This window comes from Mustela lutreola, chromosome 5 (assembly GCF_030435805.1).
Source record: "Mustela lutreola isolate mMusLut2 chromosome 5, mMusLut2.pri, whole genome shotgun sequence".
Lineage (NCBI taxonomy): Eukaryota > Metazoa > Chordata > Mammalia > Carnivora > Mustelidae > Mustela > Mustela lutreola.
The window spans coordinates 150,763,999-150,789,757 of record NC_081294.1 but is presented as its reverse complement, the minus strand read 5'-3'; the positions used below and the strand labels follow the sequence as shown (position 1 = coordinate 150,789,757).

General features: G+C 47.4%; 1 protein-coding gene across 1 annotated transcript; it reads left to right on the top strand.

Moving 5' to 3' along the window:
- Nucleotides 1-125: 125 nt before the first annotated feature.
- On the top strand, nucleotides 126-18,014 carry ZNF354A (zinc finger protein 354A). The gene is made up of 5 exons (XM_059175872.1): nucleotides 126-331; nucleotides 1,419-1,504; nucleotides 7,429-7,555; nucleotides 8,288-8,383; nucleotides 15,879-18,014. The coding sequence occupies exons 2-5, from the start codon at nucleotides 1,472-1,474 to the stop codon at nucleotides 17,435-17,437; spliced, it is 1,815 nt and encodes a 604-aa protein (XP_059031855.1). The 5' UTR covers nucleotides 126-331; nucleotides 1,419-1,471; the 3' UTR covers nucleotides 17,438-18,014.
- Nucleotides 18,015-25,759: the final 7,745 nt, after the last annotated feature.

Below are 25,759 nucleotides of genomic sequence, written 5' to 3'. Positions count from 1 at the left end.
AGCTGGGCAAATGACAGGCGAGCCAAGGCCCCGCCTCTCAGGCTACAGCTGGGAACTACAGTTCCCAGAATGCTTGGCTCCCGCGTGGACTACATTCACCAGAGGCTTTGCGGCCGTCCTCCCCCGCTTGCCGTCCCGCCTCCCCGGACCTGCGCGGGACGCCGGTCTACTGCTGCCGGAGCGGGCGGTTCAGGGACTTGAAGTCGGCCCGGGCATTGCCCGGGAAGGACTCGCGACCCCGGGCTGCTGTTCGCTGGGGTAGTGCCGGAGCCTCCGCCGGCGGAGCACGGCTGGGGAGGCGCAGTCCCCGAAACCCCGAGGCCTGGGAGAGGTGAGCTGCAGAAGGTCGGCCGAATGCGGGACCGACAGAGGACCGGGGCCTCGGGAGGATGCGGCGCCGGGGCGCGGGGCACAGGCCCGAGAGGCGCGAGTGGGGGCTTTGTGGGCGCAGGCAGGGGGGTCAAGGGCCCGCACCCCCGATGTGCCCGCCTGGTCCGCACCAGCTGTCTCGCGGACGCGCCGCTGACCGCGGCAGGTCGGGCACCTGTCCCCACCGGCCAGGCCCTGGTCACACTCCTACTCCCTCCGGACTCGTGCCCGGCGCGCTACCTGCCGGGCCCTGCTGGCGTTTGGATTTGCTCCCGGCTGCCAGTGAACGTGAGAAACTGTGTTTCCACCCCCTCCCCGGCGCCACTGCCTTCCCGGGCTGCAGGCGCAGAGATGTGTTTTCCGATAGAAGTGAGTTGCCGGCTTCCCACCCCCCTACGGCGGAATCTGGACAGGAACCCAAGTTTTCGGTCTCTGTGCCTGCTCCCCCAGACGGCAGATCTCCGGCCGCCGTCGGAAAACTGCTGTCGTCCGTTTCCCAAGCACTTTTCTCTAAAAACCTGGAAGGAGATTCCTTGACAGGAGGGGGAGGAGTTGGGGGCGGGTGCAGCTTGAGGTGGAGAGGAGTTGTCCCCTCCCCTGCGGGCGGTGAGGTTAGAGCCGGTGCTGTGGAGACGCGCGGTACGGATCCCGGAGCACCCTCACTGGCTGTGTGCACTGGGGCAAGTGGCTCCCACTCTGCACTCAGTTTCCTGATCTGTAAAATAGGCGTGGACAATGGCAGCTATGCTGGGGAACCGAACGATGTGAGCCCTGCCTGGCCCCTGGGGCAGGTTCAGTAAGTTGTTGCTGCTACTGAAGCTGGAGTCCTAGGTCTTTTTTCTCTGAGCCACAGGGGAAAGAGTTGGGCCCCGGCCCACTGTGGGCTGGCCCTTGTCTCTGGGCCTGTCCAGCTCCAGCTCCTTCTGACTTCCCTCTCCGAGGGCACGTGGCCTCAATCTCAGGTGGTGGAAGGATTTCAGAGCTGGTGATTCTCAGGGGCGGAAACCAGAAGGGGCTTCTCCGTCCTGGCTCCCTTTTTCCTCTTTCAGATTTGTCTTCTGGAGACTCCACCCATCCTCAGGGAAGAGCCCAGAAAGAAGATATGGCTATTGGACCGAGGGAAGCAACATCTCAAGTGAGTTCATTGACATCTTTGGTCTTAGAGACAGATTTTTTTTTTTTTTTTTTTTTAATTTCTCAAACTGAAGTCCTCTGCTGCATGCAGTCTTCTGCAGGATCTGGAGCCCAAGCCCTTTCCTCCTTCAAGAGTCAATCCATCCAGGGGGAGGGTGGATTCTGTAGGGAATGTTTGCCTCCTCCCTGCCAATCCGTGTCTAGTGTTTCCCTTTTCTTTTCCTAACAGACATTTCTTTTTATTCATTAATCTCAATTCAGTGTATGGTTACTAACTTGACAGGTGAGATGCCACGTGGGGACAGAACACGCGCGCGCGCGCACACACACACACACACACACACACACACACACACACATATATATATACTTGGCAGCTCCTTTCTGGACCCGCTTCATTGGCTTAACCCTGGTCTCCCTCCCTACCCTTGGTTTTTCTTTAGGATACCCCCCCTAGGCTACTCCAACTCATCACTGTCGGTTTTTTCTCCCTCTTTGTGGATTACATTACTTATTTCTGTACTCTTGAAAAATGTTCTGGACCTGCTATTTTCATCCTTCCATTGTTGGAAACAGGGGAGGGACCCGGTCCAGGTGAGCCAGTGCCTGAACAAGGAATAGCTGTGTTTGAGGGGACACAGCTGGAGGGAGCGCGGAGGGTGTACAGGATATCAGGAGTGGAGAGGCAGGGTCTCCGGTGGGTAGGAAGCAGGCCTTGAACCCAGGCTGCTGGGCTTGAACCCATCTCCTTGGTTACTGTTTGTGGGCCCTGGACAGATGTGCCCATTTCCTTGTCTGGACAATGGAAATAACAAGCATGCGGACCTCATGGGGCAGGTGAGAGGGTCATGCGAGTCAGTGCATGGGAAGTGTTTGGATCAGGGCTGGGCACTAGCAGACGCCCAACAAGGGGTGGTCATGGGAGCCGGATGGTGTTACTGAAGTGATGATACCACTCACACCGACAGATGGGACCTGCTGGACCATGTTCCTGGGACTTGTCCTTTCACTGATCAGCTACATTTGACAATCACAGTTAATGTTGCTGGGGTCTGCCTGAGGGTGTGGCCTTTGCTCTCACTCTCATGCCAGCACAGCAATGATTATCCCCATGTTTCACACTATCAAACTGAGGCTCAGAGACATCCAGTAACCTAAATTCAAACCCCAGTGTCTGGCCTCTGGGTCCAGGCTCAGCACTGTGCAGCCATTCCCCTGGTGCCTCTTTTGGAACCCAGGGCAGCCCCAGCCCCCATGTTCCCAGAGCTCTTCTCTGCTGTCGTGTTGTCTTGGGGCCCTTGAAACACGGTGGTGGTTGATCTTCGGGCTGGGACCGGCCAGTGCATATTTCTAAAGCTTTCCCCTCCTGTTCCCACAGAGCCACATTGCTCTCTTGCCCAGAATCTTCTCCATCCCTGCAGGGGAGTAAATGCGTGTGGCATTCTCCCTAATCTCACCTGCTCCCATGTGTCCCTACTGCATGGGCTTGCAGGTAAAGCCTAGTGATGGGCGTTTAAGACCAGAAAGAGAGTATACCAAGTGCCGGCTTAACAGAAAACTTTAATTATTGTCCTGCCTTTGACACCAATAAGGTATGTGGCCCAGGGTCTTGACTGTCCTGAACCTTCTGGTCCTTATCTCTAAAATGAGGATTGACGGGCACCTGGATGACTCAGTGTATTAAGAGTCTGCCTTCAGCTCAGGTCATGATCCCAGAGTCCTGCTCAGTGGGAGCCTGCTTCTCTGTCTCCCTGCTGCCCCCCCCCACTTGTACTCTTCCTCTCTTTCTGTCAAATAAATAAATAAAACCTTTATAATAAAATAAAGTACGGATTGAACTGGGAGATGGTATATGGTCCTGTCCACCTACACATTTTTCTTTCATTGATCAAATTATTTCATATGTTTACCTTGTCTGCCAGTTGAATTATGTTATTTTGAGGGCTAAGATTATTTCTTGCATTCCCCTCATGTGCGAGTAATTTACTTTGTTATACATGTATGACCTGCTCATGTTTAAGATTCAGAGCATCAGGGCACCTGGGTGGCTCAGTCGTTAAGCATCTGTCTTTGGCTCAGGTCATGATCCTAGGGTCCAGGGAGCGTAGGGCTCCCTGCTTGGCATGAGCCCTGCTTCTCCCTCTCCCACTTCCTCTGCTTCTGTTCCCTCTCTTATAGCCTCTCTCTGTGTCAAATAAATAAGTAAAATCTTTAAAAAAAAAAAAGAAAAGAAAAGAAATTCAGAGCTTAAAAAATATCTATAGGGACGCCTGGGTGGCTCAGTGGGTAAGCCTCTGCCTTTGGCTCGGGTCATGATCCCAGGGTTCTGGGTCCCTGCATCGGGCTCTCTGTTCAGCAGGGAGCTTGCTTCCCCTCTCTCTCTGCCTGCCTCTCTGCGTACTTGTGATCTCTGTCTGTCAAATAAATAAAATATTAAAAAAAAAAAAACTACATAAAGAAGAAAGTGAAAGCTCTCTTACCCCAGTATCTAGAGATAGTCACTGTCCCACTTTGGTATATGTCCATCAGACTCATATTCTTTTTATCTTTGTTTTTTATTTATATGTGTATTAATAGTCACATACGTACGCATTTATTTTACCATTTTAACTTTTCTCGGGTGATAAAATAAGCATGATGTACATTCACAGCTTTAACCATTTCAGGGCGTTGAACTCAGTGGCATTAAGTACCTTCACATCATTGCACAGCTGTCACTGCTACCTGTCTTCATCGTATAGATGATCTCATTCGTTTCTTAATGCCAGGAGGTAGGCATTGAGAGGCAGTTTTGCTGAGTGGTTACGAATGGAGTCTTGGGCCTCCTCCATACTGAAATTCTACCTCTATCCCCGACCAGCTGCAACACTGTGATAGGAAATACATATTTGGTTTTCACCACTGTTCCTAGCACAGAGGAAATTATGAGGGTTTTGGAAGCTGAGTGATTCATAATATTGGGGTTTTGTTCTTGAAGAAACTTAAGAGCGTTAAGGGTGACATGGGTGTGTGTTGCTATTCATAACAATCCATTTCAGCCAAGCCGGATTTGCCATGAATGAGATGACTTTTAGAAAATCCCTAAGGATCTGAGCTGGTTGGCAGGAGAACCTATCTGGATTAGAGGGGTTGGACCTTTGGGCCCTCTCCCCCCACAACCCAAGGACCAGTCATGCCTACACAGTGGTCAGTGATTTAATCCATTGTGCTTGTGTCATGAAGTCTTGGGAAAAAACCCAAAACAACAGGGTTCAGAGAGCTTCTGGGTTGGGGAACACTTGTAGATGGGGAAAGTGGTGCATCCCAAAAGAGCACAGAAGCTCCCATGTCCCTTCACATATAGCCTGCCATATGCATCGCTTCCATCTGGCTGTCCCTGCATTCTCTCCTTCTGTAATTAACCAATAACCTAGTAAGTAAATGCTTTCCTGCATTGTGGTGCTTTTCCTGCATTTACCACTTTAGCAAGTTAATTAAACCCAAGGGTAGGGGTTGTAGAAACCTCCCCGACTCATAGCCAGTTGGTCGGAAGCATAGGTAACAGTCTGGACTTGAAATTGGCATCTGAAGTTGGGGCGGTCCTGTGGGACTGAGCCCTTAATCTGTGGGATCCGACCATCTCTCCAGGTCAGTGACATGAGAATTGAGGTCAATTGTAGGACACCTAGCTGGTGTCACACAGCCACTTGGTATGTGAAAACCCCACATGTCTGGGGTCAGAAGTAAAGGAGTATTGTAGTATAGACTGGAGACACACAGGGCCTCCTATATATAGGGTCTCTGGTACACCATCTGTTTGACTTGGACTGATTTCTCTTTGTTTCTTCTTGTGTAAATTGGGGGCAGTAATAGTACCTATTTTATAGGATTGTTGTAAAGATACATATTTATAGTAACAGTAAGTAAAAACCTCGAGAAACAGTAGTTGGTCCAAAGAAAGCATTCAATAAATGATAGCTTTTTTTTTTATTTTTTTATAAACATATAATATATTTTTATCCCCAGGGGTACAGGTCTGTGAATCGCCAGGTTTACACACTTCACAGCACTCACCATAGCACATACCCTCCCCAATGTCCATAATCCCACCCCCCTTCTCCCAACCCTCCTCCCCCCAGCAACCCTCAGTTTGTTTTGTGAGATTAAGAGTCACTTAAGGTTTGTCTCCCTCCCAATCCCATCTTGTTTCATTTATTCTTCTCCTACCCTCCTAATCCCCCATATTGCACCTCCACCTCCTCATATCAGGGAGATCATATGATAGTTGCCTTTCTCCAATTGACTTATTTCACTAAGCATGATACCGTCTAGTTCCATCCACGTTGTTGCAAATGGCAAGATTTCATTTCTTTTGATGGCTGCATAGTATTCCATTATATATACATATCACATCTTCTTTATCCATTCATCTGTTGATGAGCATCTAGGCTCTTTCCATAGTTTGGCTATTGTGGACATTGCTGCTATAAACATTCGGGTGCACATGCCCCTTCGGATCACTACGCTTGTATCTTTAGGGTAAATACCCAGTAGTGCAATTGCTGGGTTGTAGGGTAGCTCTATTTTCAACTTTTTGAGGAACCTCCATGCTGTTTTCCAGAGTGGTTGCACCAGCTTGCATTCCCACCAACAGTGTAGGAGGGTTTGCCTTTCTCCGAATCCTCACCAGCAATCCTCATTTTCTGACTTGTTAATTTTAGCCATTCTGACTGGTGTGAGGTGGTATCTCATTGTGGTTTTGATTTGTATTTCCCTGATGCCGAGTGATGTGGAGCACTTTTTCATGTGTCTGTTGGCCATCTGGATGTCTTCTTTGCAGAAATGTCTGTTCATGTCTTCTGCCCATTTCTTGATTGGATTATTTGTTCTTTGGGTGTTGAGTTTGCTAAGTTCTTTATAGATTCTGGACACTAGCCCTTTATCTGATATGTCGTTTGCAAATATCTTCTCGCATTCTGTCAGTTGTCTTTTGGTTTTAATGATAGCTATTTTTTAAAAGATTTTATTTTTATTTATTTGACAGAGTGAGAGAGATCACAAGTACGCAGAGAGGTAGGCAGAGTGAGGGGAGGACGCAGGCTCCCCGACAAGCAGAGAGCCCAATGCAGGATTTGATCCCAGGACCTTGAGATCATCATCTGAGCCAAAGGCAGAGGCTTAACCCACTGAGTCACCCAGGCGCCCCTAAATGATAGCTATTTTAATTCTGTAAGCACACAGAGAGTGCCTTAAGCTAGCTAATCTAGCCTGCATCAGTGATTTTACATTGTTTTCTGTTTTCGTTGTTTTCTGATCACTAAAACCATCATAAATTCCCTTGAATTTGCGTTTTTGTGCACTCTTTGTTATGATACAAATATAGTAACTGATAAAGTAAAAGATGCACTTTTTAAAAAAAATATTTTATTATTAATTTGACAGAGCGAAAGATCACAAGTAGGCAGAGCAGCAGGCAGGGGTCGGGGGCAGGCTCCCTGCTGAGCAGAGAGCCCAGATGCAGGGTTCCATCCCAGGAACCTGAGATCATGACCTGAGCTGAGGGCAGAGGCTTAACCCACTGAGCCACCCAGGCACCCCAAAATATGCACATTTTAAAGCTTTAAATATGTATTGTCAAATTGTCATCAGAAAGATTTTTCTAATTAACACACCTACCAATGGTTTTTTTAATTCTAGTAATACTCTTACCAATGGTCTTAATTCCTGCCCACATCTCCTTATGGTAGTTAATACAAGTTCTGGGTAAGACTTCATGCTGTTTAGTTGTCACTGGCCGATGTCCACTAAACAAATGACCTGAAACCTTCAGAAACGAGAATAACACCCAAAGCCTTTCCTGGCAGCCCATCCTCTCCAGCAACTGCCACCACTTTTACCCTGTGCTATGGGAGGTCCTGGGTGAGCTGGGATGGCTTGTCATTACAGGTGTCGGTGACCTTCGAGGATGTGGCTGTGCTCTTTACACGGGATGAGTGGAGGAAGCTGTGTCCTTCTCAGAGAAACGTGTACCAGGAAGTGATGCTGGAGAACTACAGTAACCTGGTCTCACTGGGTAAGGGAATTTTCCCTGTAGATGAAAAAGTCAGACAGTACCATAAGTCAGCACCTGCTTCCCTGCATAAAAGCTGTGGGGCATCAGGAACTTTGAGCTGAATTTGGCCTTGGGATTATGCACATTGTAAATAAATAAGTATTTGAAGCTTCTTTCCCCCTATAGGCATGGATTTGTCCCACACATCGACAGTTGGCATACTTGTGTGTTGGAAATTCCCTCATAGTTCAGGCAACATTTTCTAGCACTGATTTTCTGTGATTTGTTTGCTCAGCTCACAGCAGAAAGCATCCCTCAACCATCTTCATTACCCTGCCGCCAGCCTTTCCCAATTCTCCCTTCCAGCCTGATGAATGTGTATAATCCATCTTTGAAAGAGGGTCAGATGGTGCTTTCTTATTTTAAACAGGGCATGGGTACCTGTTTACAAATATTTAGTCTGTAAATCTAACATGTCCCCTCTAACGTGGAAAGCCGTGGGTACTCTAGTAACCAGAGCTGCCTGTGTATCCGGCATCTCTAACCTGCAGCTACTTCCCACACGGCCACGCCCTACAGGCCCCTTGCCTTTCCCCTCACACACTCCCTCACGTCGTGGGGGCATGGCTGGAACACCCCAGTGGAGCTCTTTGTACCATCCCATGCGTTTTCCACTCAGATCCATGATGCGTCTTTGAGTCTAAAGAAAACCAAGTCTTATCTTTCTTTTTTCTTTTTCTTGTCTCTGAGCAGGACTCCTGTTTTCCAAACCAAGAGTGATCTCCCTGTTGCAGCAAGGAGAAGATCCCTGGAAGGTAGAGAAAGAAAGTCCTGGAGGCCCCTCTCTAGGTGAGTGGGTGGGACCGAGCGGCGGGGGGTGGGTGCGGGCAACAGTCTGGGGGGGTAAGTGGACAGTGTGGCTCGGAGATGTCGATCAGGAAGGTTTCTCTGGGGCCTCTGTCCCCCACAAGCGGCAGAGGGGGGATGCTTAGGCCCCAGACATGAGCTTCCTCTTACTCTCTTGGTAATCACTTACCAAATGAATCTCTGGGGAGCTCTTCTTATTTGTTCCGTTTTCACAGGATCGCTGCACCTCGGGGATTCAGTCAGTGAATAGTGTATTTAAGGAATGGCAGAGAATCCATCTGACCAAGGCTCGCTATAGGAGAGAAAGAGCCGAGGAAGGAAAGGGTGTCTGAAAGCTAGCAAAGCTGCATTACACTGGGCTTTGACAAGAGTCTTCTGCATGGGACCATCCCATGGAAATGAAGGATTTTCAGCAGAAGACTGGAGTTCTGGGTATTTTAGAAAAATTGGCTTAAATGTGAAAGAGTGTTAATGTCCTCTGGAGCAAGCCCCTATTCTGGCATTGAGGGCCACTGTCAGAGACAAGAGCAGCTGGTGTGGACAGAACTGGCAGGGGCCGGGGGGCAGCTACTAATGTGTCACTGTTGATGCTGAAGAGTGATGACGTGGCTATGTGTGTATTTGTAACGGGTGCAGAAGTGCAGACAGAGGCTGGAGGGACACACCTGAGCTGGTGCCAGGAGCTCCACATGGAATGGGATTGAGAAGGGGCAAGACGAAGGAGGGCTTTAGTAGTATGTAATCTTAACATTTCGTAGAGAATAGATTGATGAAATCCTTATGTAATTTGAGTTTAATAAGAATGGTCACTTTGGAGCATGGTGGGGGGTAGATTGAAAGTGAGGGAAAAGCTAATGGGGAATCTTCCCGGAGACACTTGCAGTAAGGTAGGCGAGATGTTTCTAGGGTGGGACAAAGGCACGGGCACTGGGGTCCGGTGGGAGGAAGAGGGGGTCCCCTTGTTAAGGGTGTAGGGCGAGTTTGCTGTGGGATGGGTCTCACTGGGGAGCGATAGGAATGCTCGGGGAGAGATGCTGGTCGACAGCTGTATAAGGTCTCTGGTAGCTCGGAAGGGAGGTCAGGGAGCCCTCGGCACAAAGGTGGCATCTGACACCTTGAGCTAACCAGGTGAGGGCACATAGCAGAGGACAGAATCCCAGGAAACCTCACCATTTACAAGGTGGGTTAGGAAAGAATGACCCCATACAATAGCTGCAGAGTGTGTGAGGGTGCGCAGCGGAAGGGGTGGTGTGGGCAGAGGCTTCCCGAGGATGTGGAGCTGGGTCCAGCCACAGCAAAGGGCTGCCTGAGTCCAGAGAAAGGAAGCCAGTGGGTGCCGCTGGGAGCCAGGAGAGTGCCGCAGGGACCAGATCCCACCCAGTGGGAGGAGCCTGGACACAGGATCTGGTCTGTGTCTGAGAGCCAGGCCAGGTGCCTGGGGACTGGGAAGTAGTCTGACCAGGGCCCCAGGTGTACACTGTTGAGAGCAGCCTGCAGGCCAAGGGGGGCCTGTTGACGTGGAAGTGAGGGCTCCTCCCCGATGTTGTCAGGTCCAGATGCATCAGTGATGGCTTCTCAATCCGTGAGCTCCGCAGAGGAGCTGCAGGCTGGGCACTCTCCCTCCCCAAGCCCCCAGGCCAAGGGAGCCTTCTTCCCACCATACTCTGAGGTTTCTGCTGTGGGAACCACCCATGTCTGTATGTCTGTCTATCTTACTCTGGTTTGGGAGAAAACATGAGGTTTGGGAAGTGGGTAGAGGCCGCCATCAAGTGCCCACAGCAGGCAGGAGTCCGTAAATCAGCCGAGGGTCAGCAGGGTGGCGTCTGGGCCAAGTCTGTCAGGAAAGATCTGAGGAAGAGAAGGAAGGCTCTATCCCTTTCCCCGTGCCTCGGGAGCCTCCCATCAGGAATGCATCTCTCCAAGTGAAGCGAGTCAGGGGAGTAGAAAATGTGTCCGGAGTTCCAGAGTCCAGAGCTGTGCCAAGAGGCACTGTGGCCCCCAGGCAACGGGGCTGGAGTCCTCAGCAGCCTCCTCCTCGGCATCAGGGACATGTCCCTGAGGGTGGACCACGGGTGGGCTTTGAGAGGAAGCAAGGACAGCACAGCCAAGCAGTATGTGCACGTCCCTGGACAGGATGCACCTCCTGTCCTTCAGCAGAGATGGCAGTCACCCCGGGGTTCCCCCAGTAGTACCTGCGTGTGTCTGTCTGTCCAGCACCTCTGGTGGGTCTCCATCTGCCCGGACTAATGGGGCCTTGGAACGGCTTCCCTCCGGAGTGCAGGTCACTTCCCCGTGAGCGCAGGTGAAGGATGGGGTGTTCTGGAAATAGCTCAGGTAGTTAACTCTGGACCAGACCTGAAACCTGCCCCTCCCATAGCCGGTGACAGAAAAGCCTGTGCTTTTCAGGCATGGACTCATAGCACCTCTAGCAGCCTCTGAGTTTCCTTTTTTTTTTTTTTTTTCTTTTTAAATTTCAAAACTATTCGCAAATAGGAAAAACAGAAAAACAAAGGGTCATGGGGGGATGTTTGAAGTGAGAGGTGGAAGACGCTGGCAGGAGGGGTGTGTGTCTCCTCGGAGTCTCTTGCTGAGAAGGGAGCACACCTGCGGGGGGTGCTTTGCTGGAGGAGTTGTAATGAGGCCATTAAACCAGCCGCTACATCATGAGTTAGCTCTATGCCCGAATGAGGAAATAGTCCTGAAATCTAAAATTTAAAAATGTGGGGATGATCTGGATAAACCATTATCTTCCAGTGAAAATGTGCTTTTCTTTCCTGTCATTTTCTCCTCCTTTGTCATCTCAGCGCAAGAAGCCTGGTGGGGGGACTGAACCCCGGCTGCGTGGTCAGCGGAGGGGTCCCTGGGGGCTGCCCCACACAGAGGGTGGGGCCTCTTTTTCTAACTTGCACAAAGGTGCTGCCCTTAGCAGCGCAGCGACCCAGCAGGCGGGGGTTTAAAGAAGGAATCTCTGAGGAGGTGAAAGCGGAGAGCAGGTACTCATAGGCGCCTCTGCTGTGTTTGGTCAGTCTTGTCCTTGTCCCCTGCCCCCTCTCCCCAGCAGTACCCTTGCTGGCCCTGCACCTCCCTCCTGCCACCAACCTGTTCCCATAGCTGCAAGAATGCTCTATTAAAAGGTAAATCTGGGGCGCCTGGGTGGCTCAGTCGGTTAAACATCTGCCTTTGGTTCAGGTCATGATCCCAGGGTCCTGGGATCAAGCCCAGCATCGGGCTCCCTGCTCAGTGGGGAGCCTGCTTCTCTCTCTGCCTGCCACTCCCCAGCTTGTGCTTTCTCTCTCTCTCACAAATAAGTAAGTCTTTAAAAAAAAAGAGGTTTATCAGGTCATCTCACTCCCCTACACAATTGTGCTCTGTATGATTGCTCCCCAAGCACAGGGAGCACAATCCGGAGTCCCCGGCGTAGCCTCCAGAGCCTCCGTGGTCTGGCCCTGTCTCCCTCTTCACCTTCACCTCCTTCTGCTCGTCCCTTCATTCAAGGACTCTAATCACTCTAATCCAGCAGGCCAGCCTGACTCCTACCTCATGGCCCCCACACTTGCTTTTCCCTCCCTGATTATTCTTCCTGACACCCATGAGCCTGTGTGACCCTTCCTTGAGTAGCCCAGGTTTCTGCTCAGATGGTACTTTCTCAAAAAGATTCAGCTCATCCAAAACATGGCCCTCCATCTTCCACATTCTCTGTCCCCTCCCCCTGCTTTATTTTCCCTCAGGATGCTTGTCCCTGCATGATCGTATATATATTCATTCATTATCTCTCTCATCTCTGGGTTATCTGATGTGTTCCCATTTCCCCAGTATCTAAAACAGTACCTGGTCAGAGTAGACTTTTAGTGAATGAGGGCATGAATGGCTTGGCTAGTTTGGTGGTGATGGAGATGGAAAGAAGTGAACTGTCTCGGAGATACTCGGGAGATAAGAAAAGCTGGGCTTGGTGATGGATTTAATATGAAGATAAAGGAGGTGCGTTATCAAGGGGCTTGGTTTGTGGTTCTGGGTTGGACAGTGATCTCATTCATTTAGATATTGACACCACAAGGAGGTCAGATTTGGGAGTTGGTAGAAATTGGGGTTTGGGTGAATTAAGTTGACCCACTTATCCCAGGGGAGAAGTCAAGTCTCTGGTTAGATTTGGAGTCTTTCCCCTCAAAATACAGACTGGGTGCGAAATGTGAATTTGGGAGACCCTGGTCAATCCAGAGTCGTGGGTGAGTTTGAGTTAGCCCGTAGAGTGGATCCAAAATACATAAGAACAAGAAAAAGCCTAAGGCTCGATCTCGAGGAACTCTGGCATCTTATGGCCAGGTAGAGAGAAATGGGCCCACAGGGAAGAGAAGTGGGTGTCCTGCAGAAGGAAAAATTAGGAGGCATTGAAGTCAAGGCTTATAATGGGCATAGGAGCAGTAGAGGCGGAGAGAAGCAGAGGAGTTTTTGACTCATTTAGATGCAGAATAAACAAGTCTTAGAAATTGATTAGCTGAGGGCTGAGGGAGAGGTATTTAGGACGCCTCTTAAAGTTTTGATTCAGAACTCGTGCTATTCTAGAGACAAGGGTTTGGTTATACGGGTTGGAAGGAGTGATCACAAATTCAGTTATGTTTACGCGTGTTGAATCTGAGGAGTTGTCAAGACATCTAAGCTGCTATTTTGAATGGGCTGGTGTGGAGAGAAGTGTTGCCCCACATGTATGTTTGGAATCAAAGCTGGCCTATGGGAAGAGTACAGAGCAAAGGAATTGGGGTCCAAGGACTAAACCCTGAGGGATCCCCCACCCCCAAGATTGAAGGTCACACAGAGGAACATGAGTGCACAGAGGAGGCTGAGGCTGGTGGGAAGGGAGAGGAATGTGGAACAAAGCAGGGGGTCACTGGACCCTAGGAAAAGGGCCGCTCAAGGCAAATGAGGAGTCACTGTGAGATGCTGCCAACGGGTTGGTTCGGTGGGAACCGCAGAGCATTTTGTCTCCACCACCTGGAGGTCATGGCTGCCTTAGCGAGGGTGGCTGACGACAGGAGCCCGAGGGGGTCTGAGGGGGTGCTGAGCAGGAGGAGGGGAACAGGTGTGAGATACTGAGCAAGAGCGGACGTGGAGAAGGAGTAGCTCTTCTGTGCACATACAAACATTTCTGTTTATCCTCTCGTTTTCCCTTGGCCGCTCCAACTGCACAGCACACATCATTTCGCCCCGTCACCTGGTGTCTATTGAAACTCTCCATGGCTGCCTATGGAGCACTCCCTCTCTCAGGGGAGGAGCTGGGAATGACCTGTTGTATGCGCAGCTTTGGATCCTGTTAGCCCTGCAGGCCTACTTCGGCCTGCATTTTAGAAAATGGTAGGGTTGCTGATTCGCAGGACACTGATTTAAAGCTGTACCTGTTAGCAAGACTTGGTAGGGGAAGGAACAAGGAGGGTGTTGGGCAGAAAGTAAAACACTCTTCTTTCCTTTCCAATAAATATTAAAGACACTGGGGCACCTGGGTGGCTCAGTTGGTCAAGTGTCTGCCTTTGGCTCAGGTCATGATCCCGGGGTTCTGGGATTGGTCACCTCACTTATCGGGGAGTCTGGTTCTCCCTTTCTTTCTGCCCCTACCCCCAGCTCATGCTCTCACTCATGTGCTGTCTCTCAAATAAATAAATTTTTAAAAATCTTTAAAAATCATAAACATGAGTGCATGCAAAATGATCCAAGGAGGGTGTACAGAGTGGAGGGGGAAATTCCAGATTTTAAAGAGGGAAAAGAAAAAGCTATTGAGGAAGGAGACTGAGAAGTAAACCTGGTAGGAAAGAGAAAGCAGAAAACAGCATGTGGACCAAGCAGAGAAAATTGGTACACAGGAGAGGAAGGGAACATCCGACAGGAATCTCCACCACAGTGAGATGCAGGGGAGCCCTTTAAATGGTTCTTTCCAGCGGAGGAGGAAATGCCACACACAGGCATTCCCCTGGCAAAATGTAATAGTTGATATGTTGCATCCTCTCCCAATGACTGAGTTCAGTTCTATTTTATCATTCTGTCATGCTAGCCCTTTTTTACCTTTTTATATTTATGCCCATCTCATTTATCCTCAACTCTTTTCCACACTGCTGGATAATCTCTTTTGCTCGATGCATGAGCAGGGCTGCCATTCCCGGCTTGCATGTTTTGGCTTCATGCCTACCTGCAGCACCTCTAGATTAGCTCCATAACTCGTTCCTCTTTGAACGGCCCCGACTGTAATCACTCATATGGTGATCTCCCATCACTCATGTAATGTCGGGTCCTGGAAGGCAGCCTCGGGTGTTTCAGTCGTGTGTGTGTGTGTGTGTGTGTGCCTGTGTGTGTGTGAGAGAAAGAAAGAAATAAGGAATTGAGACTTATTTGACATTGTTCAAATTAGGAGTATATAAGTAATTAAGGAAAATTAACAAAACATTTTGTGTCTAATTCAGGTGATGTCAAGAGGATCTGTGAATAGGGCATGCTAAAATCTGCTTGCAAAGAACACTTAAGGTAGAAAAGGAAAATCTAATATATTTAGATGTAGGTAGGAATGTAATTATATAATACAAAGGTATGTAACATGTACTTTATTTTATTTTAAGATTTTATTTATTTATTTGACAGAGAGAGATCACAAGTAGGCAGAGAGGCAGGCAGAGAGAGGGGGGAAGGGAAGCAGGCTCCCTGCTGAGCCAAGAGCCCGATTTGGGGCTTGATCCTAGGACCCTGAGACCATGACCTGAGCCAAAAGCAGAGGCTTAACCCACTGAGCCACCCAGGTGCCCCGTAATGCGTATTTTAAATATTGTGGTTAAGTGCTATAATAAGGGGAATGGACTGTAGAAACTCAGACTCAAGAAAGGACTCCATTTGAATTGAATCTGAAGGATACAAATAATTGGGCATGAGGGAAGGTAGGGAAGACTTTACAGATTAGGAAGATTACACACAATGAAGAGAAATATCATGAAAATAATTTCAGAGTCCAGGATGGCTTTGGACTGATCCCACACTGCCTCTCCCAATTCATGATCCCCTGGTTGCTCTGACACTCACCTTCTTTAAATGGGCTTGTTCTAATCTTTTCTCCACCCTAGTACTTCAGTTCCCGTTGATTCTTTTTCTCTCTTGCTTAAATCTTTTATGTTTTCCTCTTACAGCTGGCCAGATAAAAACCCTATTTAAATAACATCAATACTTAGGATGCCTGGGTGGCTCAGTTGGTTATTAAGGTTCTGGCTTCAGCCCAGGCCATGATCCCAGGGTCCTGGGATCGAGTCCCACATTGGGTGCCCTGCTTCTCCCTCTGCCTGCCACTCTCCATGCTTGTGCATGCATGCTCTCTCTCTTTCTCTTTCTCTTTCTCTCTCTCTCTCTCTGATAAATAAATAAATGGCATCAATACTTACTTATTCTCTACGTTTAGTCTATGTAGCTAAATACCGTATCACATGAAACAGCTTTAGTGTTTTTCCCCCTCCAGGATGGAAGAGCAGTCACAAAACCACGAAGTCAACTCAGACACAAGATTCTTCTTTTCAGGAGCTAATAATGAGAAGATCCAGAAGAAATGGACCCTGTTACTTTAAATCAGAAAAACCCTGCATTTATGAAGAGAGATTAGATAAAAAGCAGGAGAAAAAAGAAAGTATTCAGGCGGTTGCAGGCAGCCACAAAAAAATCCTCATTGTAGAAAGAAGCCATAGAAATAATGATTTTGGCCAAAACTTCAGCCCAAAGTCAGTCCTTGTTAGGCAGCAGATGGTTCCCAGAGAAAAAACACCACCAAAATGTGAAATACAAGGAAACAGCTTCAAACAGAATCCATATTTGCTTAATCAACCAAAAATCAACACCACAGAGAAACGCTATAAATGTAGCATATGCGAAAAAACCTTCACTAACACTTCATCCCTTCGCAAACATGAGAAAAACCATAGTGGAGAGAAATTATTTAAATGCAAAGAATGTTCAAAAGCCTTTAACCAAAGTTCAGCTCTCATTCAGCATCAAATAACTCATACTGGAGAGAAACCCTATGTATGTAAAGAATGTGGGAAAGCCTTCACTCTGAGTACATCCCTTTACAAACACCTAAGAACCCACACTGTGGAGAAATCCTATCGATGTAAAGAATGTGGTAAATCCTTCAGCAGAAGGTCTGGCCTTTTTATACATCAAAAAATCCACGCTGGAGAAAATCCCCATAGATACAATCCAGGTAGGAAGGCAGCCAGCACATCCCTTCCTGGATGTCAGAGAATTCACCTCAGAAAGAAATCCTATTTATGTAATGAATGTGGCAATACCTTTAAGTCGAGTTCATCCCTTCGTTATCATCAGAGGATTCACACGGGAGAGAAACCTTTTAAGTGCAGTGAATGTGGGAGAGCCTTCAGTCAGAGCGCGTCTCTTATCCAGCACGAAAGAATTCACACTGGAGAAAAGCCCTATCGATGTAACGAATGTGGAAAAGGTTTTACTTCTATTTCACGACTTAACAGACACCGGATAATTCATACCGGTGAGAAGTTTTATAACTGTAATGAGTGTGGTAAAGCCTTAAGTTCCCACTCGACACTTATCATTCATGAAAGAATTCACACTGGCGAGAAACCGTGTAAATGCAAAGTGTGTGGGAAAGCCTTCCGACAGAGTTCAGCTCTCATTCAGCATCAGAGGATGCATACCGGAGAAAGACCCTACAAATGCAATGAGTGTGGGAAAACATTCAGGTGTAACTCATCCCTTAGCAACCATCAGAGAATCCACACAGGAGAGAAACCATACCGATGTGAGGAATGTGGGATCTCTTTCGGCCAAAGTTCTGCTCTTATTCAGCATCGGAGAATTCATACTGGAGAGAAGCCCTTTAAATGTAACACGTGTGGGAAAACTTTCAGACAGAGCTCATCACGTATCGCCCATCAGAGAATTCATACTGGAGAGAAACCCTATGAATGTACTACCTGTGGGAAACTTTTCAACCACAGGTCATCTCTTACTAATCATTATAAAGTTCATGTCGAAGAGAACCCCTAGGAAGTAGATATGCGTGTGTGAAAGCCTTAAACCAAAGCTCATCAAAATACACAAGAGTGATATCACAAAAGTAATGGATAGGAAAAACCTTTCCATAATGTAGGCCTCACCAGATACCAGATTCCAAGGATAAGCCTTGACTACGTAATAGGTAACGAGGAAAGTAGAAAATGTTCATCCCTGCCAGGCACTCTTGAAAATAACCCGAAATGAAAAATTTGCAACTGGAGACATGGACTTTGGGCATTTGTAAAATAATTCTCTTTCTATGGCAGTGTACATGAGATACCATATGTGGTTGTCATAAACATCTGGATGAGGGGAGGTGTACACTGGATTTCTCATTAAAAAAAAACTTCTAAGTTGGTAATACTTTTTTTTTACAACAAACATTTAATAGCATATAAAAGATGTGATTGAATTATACACTTTCAGAATAAAGGACCAAATAAAAGATTTTTTTTAAAAAGAGCTGCAAACTACCTCTCCATTTCTGGGGTTTGTCCTTTTCCTGACCTGATGTCAACTCTGTGCATGGATCTCATTTAAAAATAGAAATAAAAGTCTGTTCTCTTCATCCTGTGTTCTTCTAGTAATTGCTGTCGATTGGTAATTTTCTAACCAGTTGTTAGTGCTGTTCTCGAAATTTCTTTATTTGGCCGTGAGGTCATTTATGAAAAAGTTATACCATGAGCTGTCGTCCTAGGTACATTAAATGGAAAAATAGGCAATTATTTCAAGTTTAAAGCATTTAAATATTTATAAATTCACTGTTAGGGTCTGTAATCAAAGAAGTGAGACTGATACAAAGTGAAGGTCAAGCAAAGCTTTATTTCGCACCATGCATTAAGAATCAAACCTACCGGTCGGGGCTGTCTCTTACAAAGAGGGACCCCTCCCAGCCTCACAGACTAACTTTTATAGAGGTAGTTGAGTCTGGCTATACACAGGTGGCCAATGAGATTGCAATACACAGAGAAAACTGCACAGTCATGCTAGGTCTGCAACACACAGAGAAAACTGCACAGTCATGCTAGGTTACACACGGTGGCCAATTGAATTTCAATTTACCCTAGTAGATACATGTGCACCCCACTGATTGGATGTCTTCACCTAGCCTGACCTGCCCTTGTATCTAGGTTTTGCAAGTAAGTTCCTCTGTGCAGGGCAGCGTCAATTTAAGTTCACTGCATAACCACAAAATGACTCCCTCTGGCTAAGCAGGCCCTTACATTCCCCCCTTTTCTTTGGAGATTAGTCAAATCCTTGAGTTTTCAGCTAGTTCTATGTTCTCCTGCACAGTCAGCTGATGAGTTAGACATTCACCACTTTGTATAACCTTTTCCATTTTTCCTAATTCCGTTAGTCTAATTTCCCACTTACACTCTTTTTTTGCTTTATGAGGTGACTCAGAAGCTCTTGCACAAACAGGTAACAATAAGAGCAACAATGAACTCATAGTCTTTTGAGTCTTAGCTTTAGTCCATGGTCCGTGGGGTCCGACGGCTGCAGCTTCCATCTCTGGGGAGCATCCTCGTCCTCGGCTCTTTTGACATGACCCGCGTGAACCCAGGCCCTGATGACTTCTACTTTTACTGCTGTGGGGGTGGTCAGGATGACAGTAAACAGTCCTTTCCAGCGAGGCTCCAAGTTTCCCACTTGGTGGCGGCGTATCCAAACCAAGTCCCTGGGTTGGTAAGGATGTGACTCCACCTCCATCTCTGTCTCTGTCTCAGTGTGGGCAGTTCAGATTCCTGTATGGGCTCTTTAAGACAGACTGTAAGGCCTGCAGTGACTGGAGTACAGACTTAGTCATTTCTGCTAGGACAACCTCTTGTAGCCGAGGCAGAGCTGGGGCAGGGGGAGTTCTCCTGAACATTATTTCAAATGGGGTCACCTTGTTTAAGTAGGGTGTACATCGCACCCTGAGGAGGGCGAAAGGAAGGAGATCCACCCATCCACTGCCAGTCTCCAGAATTAGCTTTGTCAAGGTCTCTTTAAGAGTCCAGTTCATTCTCTCTACTTGCCCGGAACTCGGGGGCTGGTAGGCACAATGTAGTTTCCAATTAGTGCCCACAGCCTTGGCCAATGCCTGTGAGACAGCTCACAAATGCAGGGCCGTTAATCTGACCTGATCACAAGAGGCAACCCAAACCTAGGAATTATTTCTTCTAATAGCTTTTTGGCTACCAGTCCTGCCATCTCATGCTTGGTGGAAAAAGCCTCTACCCAGCCTGAAAAGGTATCTACAAAAACTAATGTATATTTGTGCCCATATTTTCTGGGTTTCATCTCTGTAAAATCTATTTCCCAATAAATCCTGGTTCCTTACCTCTTTCTCTTTTCCCTTTTCCCATTCTAGTTCCTCCCGCATTAACTGCCTGGCATTGAGCAAATGTATCAACTACATCCTGAACCATACGCCCTAATTTAGAAACCTGGAACTGCTTGCCTATAAGCTCCTTGAGTTTGCGTGTCCCCAAATGAGTACCCTGATGTATCTGGTCTACTAACTTCTTACCTAGTCTTTGAGGAAGAATTAACTTTCCTGCTTTAGTCTTAGCCCAATCCCCTACATAGTCTAATTTAGCCCATTTTTGTAAATACTTTAAATCTTCTTCTGAATAGTTAGGTTTTTCTGGTAGGGCTGGAGCTGGGAGTGTAACCAGCTCTTGCAGTTTCTCGGGCTGCTTGCTTTGCAGCTTGATCTGCTAACTGGTTTCCTTTTGAAATCAGCTCAGTCCCCTTTTGGTGTCCCAGGCAATGCATAACAGCCATCTCTTTTGGGTCCCAAAAAGCCTGGAGGAGAGTCAATATTTCTGCTCTTGTTTTTAACTCCTTTTCCTTCTGCTGTTAATAGGCCCCTTTCTTTATAAATAGCCCCATGTATATGGAGAGTAGTAAAGGCGTACCTGCTGTCCGTATAGATGTTGGCGATTTTACCTTTCAGTTCCTTGGTGAGTGCAATCAGTTCCTCTTTTTGCACCAATGTTCCATGTGGCAGGGCTGCCATCCAGAGTTCCTGCTCAGGGGAAACCACCACAGCCCCTGCATACCTCTTTCCATCGACTATGTAGCTACTCCCGTCTGTGAAGAGAGTCATCTCTGCATCTGGTAGGGGAATGTCTCTGAGGTCCGGCCTTACTCCTGTGACTTGGGTTAGGACCTCACAGTCATGTTGGTGGTCAGCCAGCTCCTCTGGCAGCAGCGTGGCTGGATTTAGTACTGCCGGGGGCCAGAAGGTCACTCTTGATTCGTTGAGGAGGAGGACCTGATATCCCGTCACTTGGGCGTTCATCATCCACCGGTCTGGTGGAGTCCGAAGAAGGCCCTTGATAGCGTGGGTGGTGGTCAAGATGAGATTTTGACCCAAAGTCAATTCACTTGCATCCTTGACCAGGAGGGCCATGGCAGCAATTATGCAGAGGAAGGGGGGAACCCAGCCACTACTGGATCTAGTTTCTTGTTAAGATAGGCTACTGGCCTTTTCCAGGGCCCCAGAGTCTGAGTCAAAACTCCTTTGGCGACCCCTGCTTTTTCATCCACATACAAGTGGAAGGGCTTCTGGGATGGCCAATTCTGGGGCACTCAGTAAGGCTGTTTGTAATTCCCGAAATGCTCCTTCTGCCTCAGCTGTCCACTCTATCATAATGAGCCCCCTTTTGCCAGTTCTTAGAGAGGTCAGGCAATCTCTGCAAACAGCCGTATCCACATCCTACAGTAGTCCACTGTCCCAAGATACTCCCTCACTTATTGGGACGTGGTGGGGTGGGGGGTATCGGGTGATCACCTGTTTCCTGGATTCAGACGATGAATGTACTCCCTCATGGAGATCAAAGCCTAGATAAGTGGCATGGCTCTGACAGAGCTGTGCTTTCTTTGCTGACACCTGATACCCTTTTTCCTGCAGTCTGTAAGAAAGCTCTTGTCCCCCACAAGCATGACTCACAGTCCTCAGCAGCTATCAGCAAGTCATCAACATACTGTAATAGAGTGACTCCTAGATTGGAGGTTCTGTACTCATGCAAATCCTCGTGTAGGGCCTTGTTGAAGATAGTGGGTGAATTCTTGAATCCTTGGGGAAGTCTTGTCCAGGTGAGCTGGCCTTGGAATCCTTCCTGTGGGTCCGACCACTCCAAAGCAAAAAGGGGCTGAGATTCCCGTGCTAAAGATATGCAGAAAAATCCATCCTTGAGATCTAAGATGGCATACACAGTTCTTTTGGGGCCCAGGATGGAGAGTAGGATATAAGGGTTAGACACCATTGGGTGGGTATCTTCAACCCGTTTATTAACTTTCCGCAAGTCCTGAACGGGTTCGTCCTCCTCAGTCTCAGCCTTTTTGACGGGCAGCAAAGGTGTGTTCCATGAAGATTTGCAAGGAACTAGGATCCCATATCCTTGGAGGTGGTTAATGTGTTTTCTGATACCTTCCTTTGCTTCCCGAGGGAGGGAGTACTGTGGGACATGAACAGCTGTGACCGTCGCTTTTAATTGTACCACCACTGGAGGCTTTCCCTTGGCCAAGCCAGAGGGCTTCCCTTCTGCCCAGACTTCAGGAAACTCGACCTGTAGGGTTTGGAGAAGGTGCCCACCCTTTGTCTCCTCTGGTTTTGAGACTGGCTTGTAAAGGAAGTATTCATCTACTGCTGGCATAAGCACCTGCACAGTGGGTTGTCCCAAGGTTACAGTCATGTCTCCTTCCGAGAACTGAATGCCAGCTCGTAACTTGTGGAGGAGATCTCTTCCCATCAAGTTATATGGGGCATTAGGGAGGACAAAAATTGGTGTTTAACTACTCCTGAGGCCAAATTTAAGTCCTTTCTGTTGTCCATTTATGTCTCTCTGTGCTATTTTGCTCCTTGTACCCAGACTTCCTCTCCAGATAGTTTTCCCATAGGTTTAAGTAATGATGAAAATTGGGCTCCCGTGTCCACCAAAAAAATCAATTTATTTCCCCTCCACTTCAATTTTTACCCGAGGTTTGGGGAGAGGCTCCGAACCATGGCCCCTTCAGTCTCTGGTGGCCAGCATTGCTGTCTTCCTTCTGGGGATTCCCTGGCCCAATGTCCTTTTTCCTTACAGTAAGCACACTGATCTGAATCTAAGTCTTCCAGCCTGCCTTCTCTGTGCTTAGGCTTTTCGTTCCACTAACCATCCCCTCCCTGCCTCATGTAATGCCGAAACCTTCCTCCTGTGCTTCCCTGTTGTTAAACACCTTTTCTGCTATTCCCACTAACTCAGTCAGATTCTTCCCTTCAAATCCTTCAGTTTCCTTCAGTTTCCTCCCTATATCTGGGGTTTACTGACTGGCAAAAGCAAGATCGTCTAAACAAGCTATCATGCAACTTCCCTGAAGTTTACCTCAAGTTGTCTAGCTTAGGTAAACAAACATTTAAAGACAATCAAATCTAGAATTTAACATCCATAAAGGTATGTTATTAAAACATAATTCTTCTCCCTAAAATAACCTTCATTTCTAGAGCTAGCCAAATCAGGGGTAATTTATTTGAAAAACAAGTCCATTTTTAACAAAGTTGGCCTAATTTTTACATAAGCTCAGCAAGAGCAGTTAATGATCATATAGAGCTTTTAGAATCTGCTTTGCTGGAACTTCTTTTTTTTTTTTTTTTTTTCAAGATTTTATTTATTTATTTGACGAGAAGAGAGTGATCACAAGTAGGCAGAGAGGCGGGCAGAGGGGGAGGCAGGCTCCCTGCTGAGCCGAGAGCCAATGCGGGGCTCGATCCCAGGACCCTGAGATCATGACCCGAGCCGAGGACAGAGGCTCAACCCACTGAGCCACCCAGGTGCCCCTGCTGGAACTTCTTATAAGGAATCTCTAGGTTGAACTTATAGTAGTCTCTCCAGGCCAGCAGCCAAGCCACATATTTGCCATCATACATGCCTGCAATGCCTTTCCATTTGGGCAAATTCCTCTTCCTGAGGTTCCCAAAGTATCCTGAGATTCCTGCACCTGCCAGGAAGTGACATCCTTTACTCACCTGGTGAGGCTGCTGGGAACTCTGTAAGCAAGGTATCAGGCCAACAGTTCCAAAGGGCTTTATAGTTCCAGGTTTTATAAAGTCAACCTTAGTTCTTTTAAGCTGTCTAGTCATATCTGAGTCTTTTCAAATGTGACATTCCAGTCAAAGCGTTGGTAAAATAACCAGTGTCCTGTTACAAGGAGAACAGATTCTTATTGAACTTGTGCAAATGACTGATTACCATGGAAGAAAGAATACTTGCTGAGACCTTTTGGCTTCAGAGGGTTCAGAGAGAGAGAAAGAGTTGAATACCTTGATTTGTTTACAAATGACTACTTTTACATCTCTGTAAATTACAGATAACTTAAGAAAAAGTTTCCCTAGTCTGGAAAAGCAAACATTAAAGAACCAGTAATGGTTAAATAAAACAAAACATCAAGAGATACAACATTACAATCTTTCAGTTCATCTAGTCCCATGTTACTAATTCTGGCTTAGTCCGAATGCAGCTTTTACTTCTGGAAATTCTTACCCATTTCTGTTCCAGGATTTTAACATATCAAAGATATGTATTTGTCCTGAAAGTCTCCCTATATGAATTCCCTTTAAGGCGGATGTCATTTTACAAGAGAATTCTTAGAAGGCAAATTTATGAATCAGTTAAGCACAAAACATGTTCACCTACAGATTTCAAAAGCACAAACCCAGTTCCAGCAACCAACACTCTAGCATTTTATCCCATTTGGTTAAGACCTAGATGTCCAACAAATTTAATTCCATTTGTCATTCAAGCAACCCTTCAGTTTCAGGTTACCAAAGACTTTGAGAGCTACTTTAACAATTACCCATTAAAATCCTGAGACAGACAATTAACCATCAGTTTAGTCATCTCTTTATTAACAGATTTCACATTCCACCTGGGCCCACTCCACTTCAGACACCATGCTTTCTTGCCAGGAAGGGGGAGGGGCTAGGCAGTCCACATCAGGCCAGAGAAAACAGGAACTTCCCTGAAACAAAGAGAGTTTTGGCATATGCTTGGGAATATTCCTTAAAGTCTCTGTCTCGAGTTAGACTAACCACAGTTGGCTCCAGTTATAGCCATTAAAGTCAGAGTCCCCTCACTCTCTGCTTGCCCCATTTCTTTTTTTTTTTTTTTTAAGATTTTTGTTTATTTATTTATTTGATAGACAGAGAAAGATCACAAGTAGGCAGAAGGCAGGCAGAGAGAGGGGGAAGCAGGCTCCCTGCCGAGCAGAGAGCCCGATGCGGGGCTCGATCCTAGGACCCCGAGATCACACCCGAGCCGAAGGCAGAGGCTCAAACCACTGAGCCACCCAGGCACCCCTGCTTGCCCCATTTCATCAAACACAGCAAACAACACAACAGACAACAAAAAGACAAGGCAAAGACAACTGCAGGCCCAGCGGTCCTGCCACTGGTGGGGCTTTCTAGGGGGACTCGAACCCCCTGACAATTTACCAGTGGAGGGAAGGGGTGTCCCTGCATCCACTCCAGCCCTGGGGAGCATGGCTGTGTTCAGCTTCTCCCTGGTGGGCCATACCCTGGAGCTCCACAACCAGACAGACAGGATCCCATGATCTTTCCTCTGGAAGCTTTTCCCAGAAACTCTGATGCTGGCTCAGTTCTCGTCATTTGATCATGGACGATCCCCCAGTGTTAGGGTCTGTAATCAAAGAAGTGAGACTGATACAAAGTGAAGGTCATCAAAGCTTTATTTCGCGCCACGCATTGAGAATCAATCCGACCGGTCGGGGCTGTCTCTTACAAAGAGGCGACCCCTCCCAGCCTCACAGACTAACTTTTATAGAGGTAGTTGAGTCTGGCTATACACAGGTGGCCAATGAGATTGCAATACACAGAGAAAACTGCACAGTCATGCTAGGTCTGCAACACACAGAGAAAACTGCACAGTCATGCTAGGTTACACACGGGTGGCCAATTGAATTTCAATTTACCCTAGTAGATACATGCGCACCCCACTGATTGGATGTCTTCACCCAGCCCGACCTGCCCGTGTATCTAGGTTTTGCAAGTAAGTTCCTCTGGGCGGGGCAGGGTCAATCTAAGTTCACTGCATAACCACAAAATGACTCCCTCTGGCTAAGCAGCCCCTTACATTCACAACGGAAGGAATGTAATGAATCTAGTAAGTTTGCCAAAATGTTGAAAGGTACATCGATTATTTTATGACCTAAGTGTCGGGTTTGAGTCAGCAGTAAGAAAGTGGAACTGAGGAGTCAGGCAAGTAGGCTTGAGGCAAGCTTTAATGGCAGTGCCCTGAGGCAAGGTTCCCAGGCTCACAAGGGAGCAAG

Excerpts from the sequence above, each read along its gene's own strand:
- ZNF354A (XM_059175872.1), top strand. The coding sequence starts at position 1,472 with ATGGCTATTGGACCGAGGGAAGCAACATCTCAA. Across the intron at positions 7,556-8,287 it reads CAGTAACCTGGTCTCACTGG|GACTCCTGTTTTCCAAACCA; the intron begins GTAAGGGAATTT and ends GTCTCTGAGCAG. Across the intron at positions 8,384-15,878 it reads TCCTGGAGGCCCCTCTCTAG|GATGGAAGAGCAGTCACAAA; the intron begins GTGAGTGGGTGG and ends TTCCCCCTCCAG.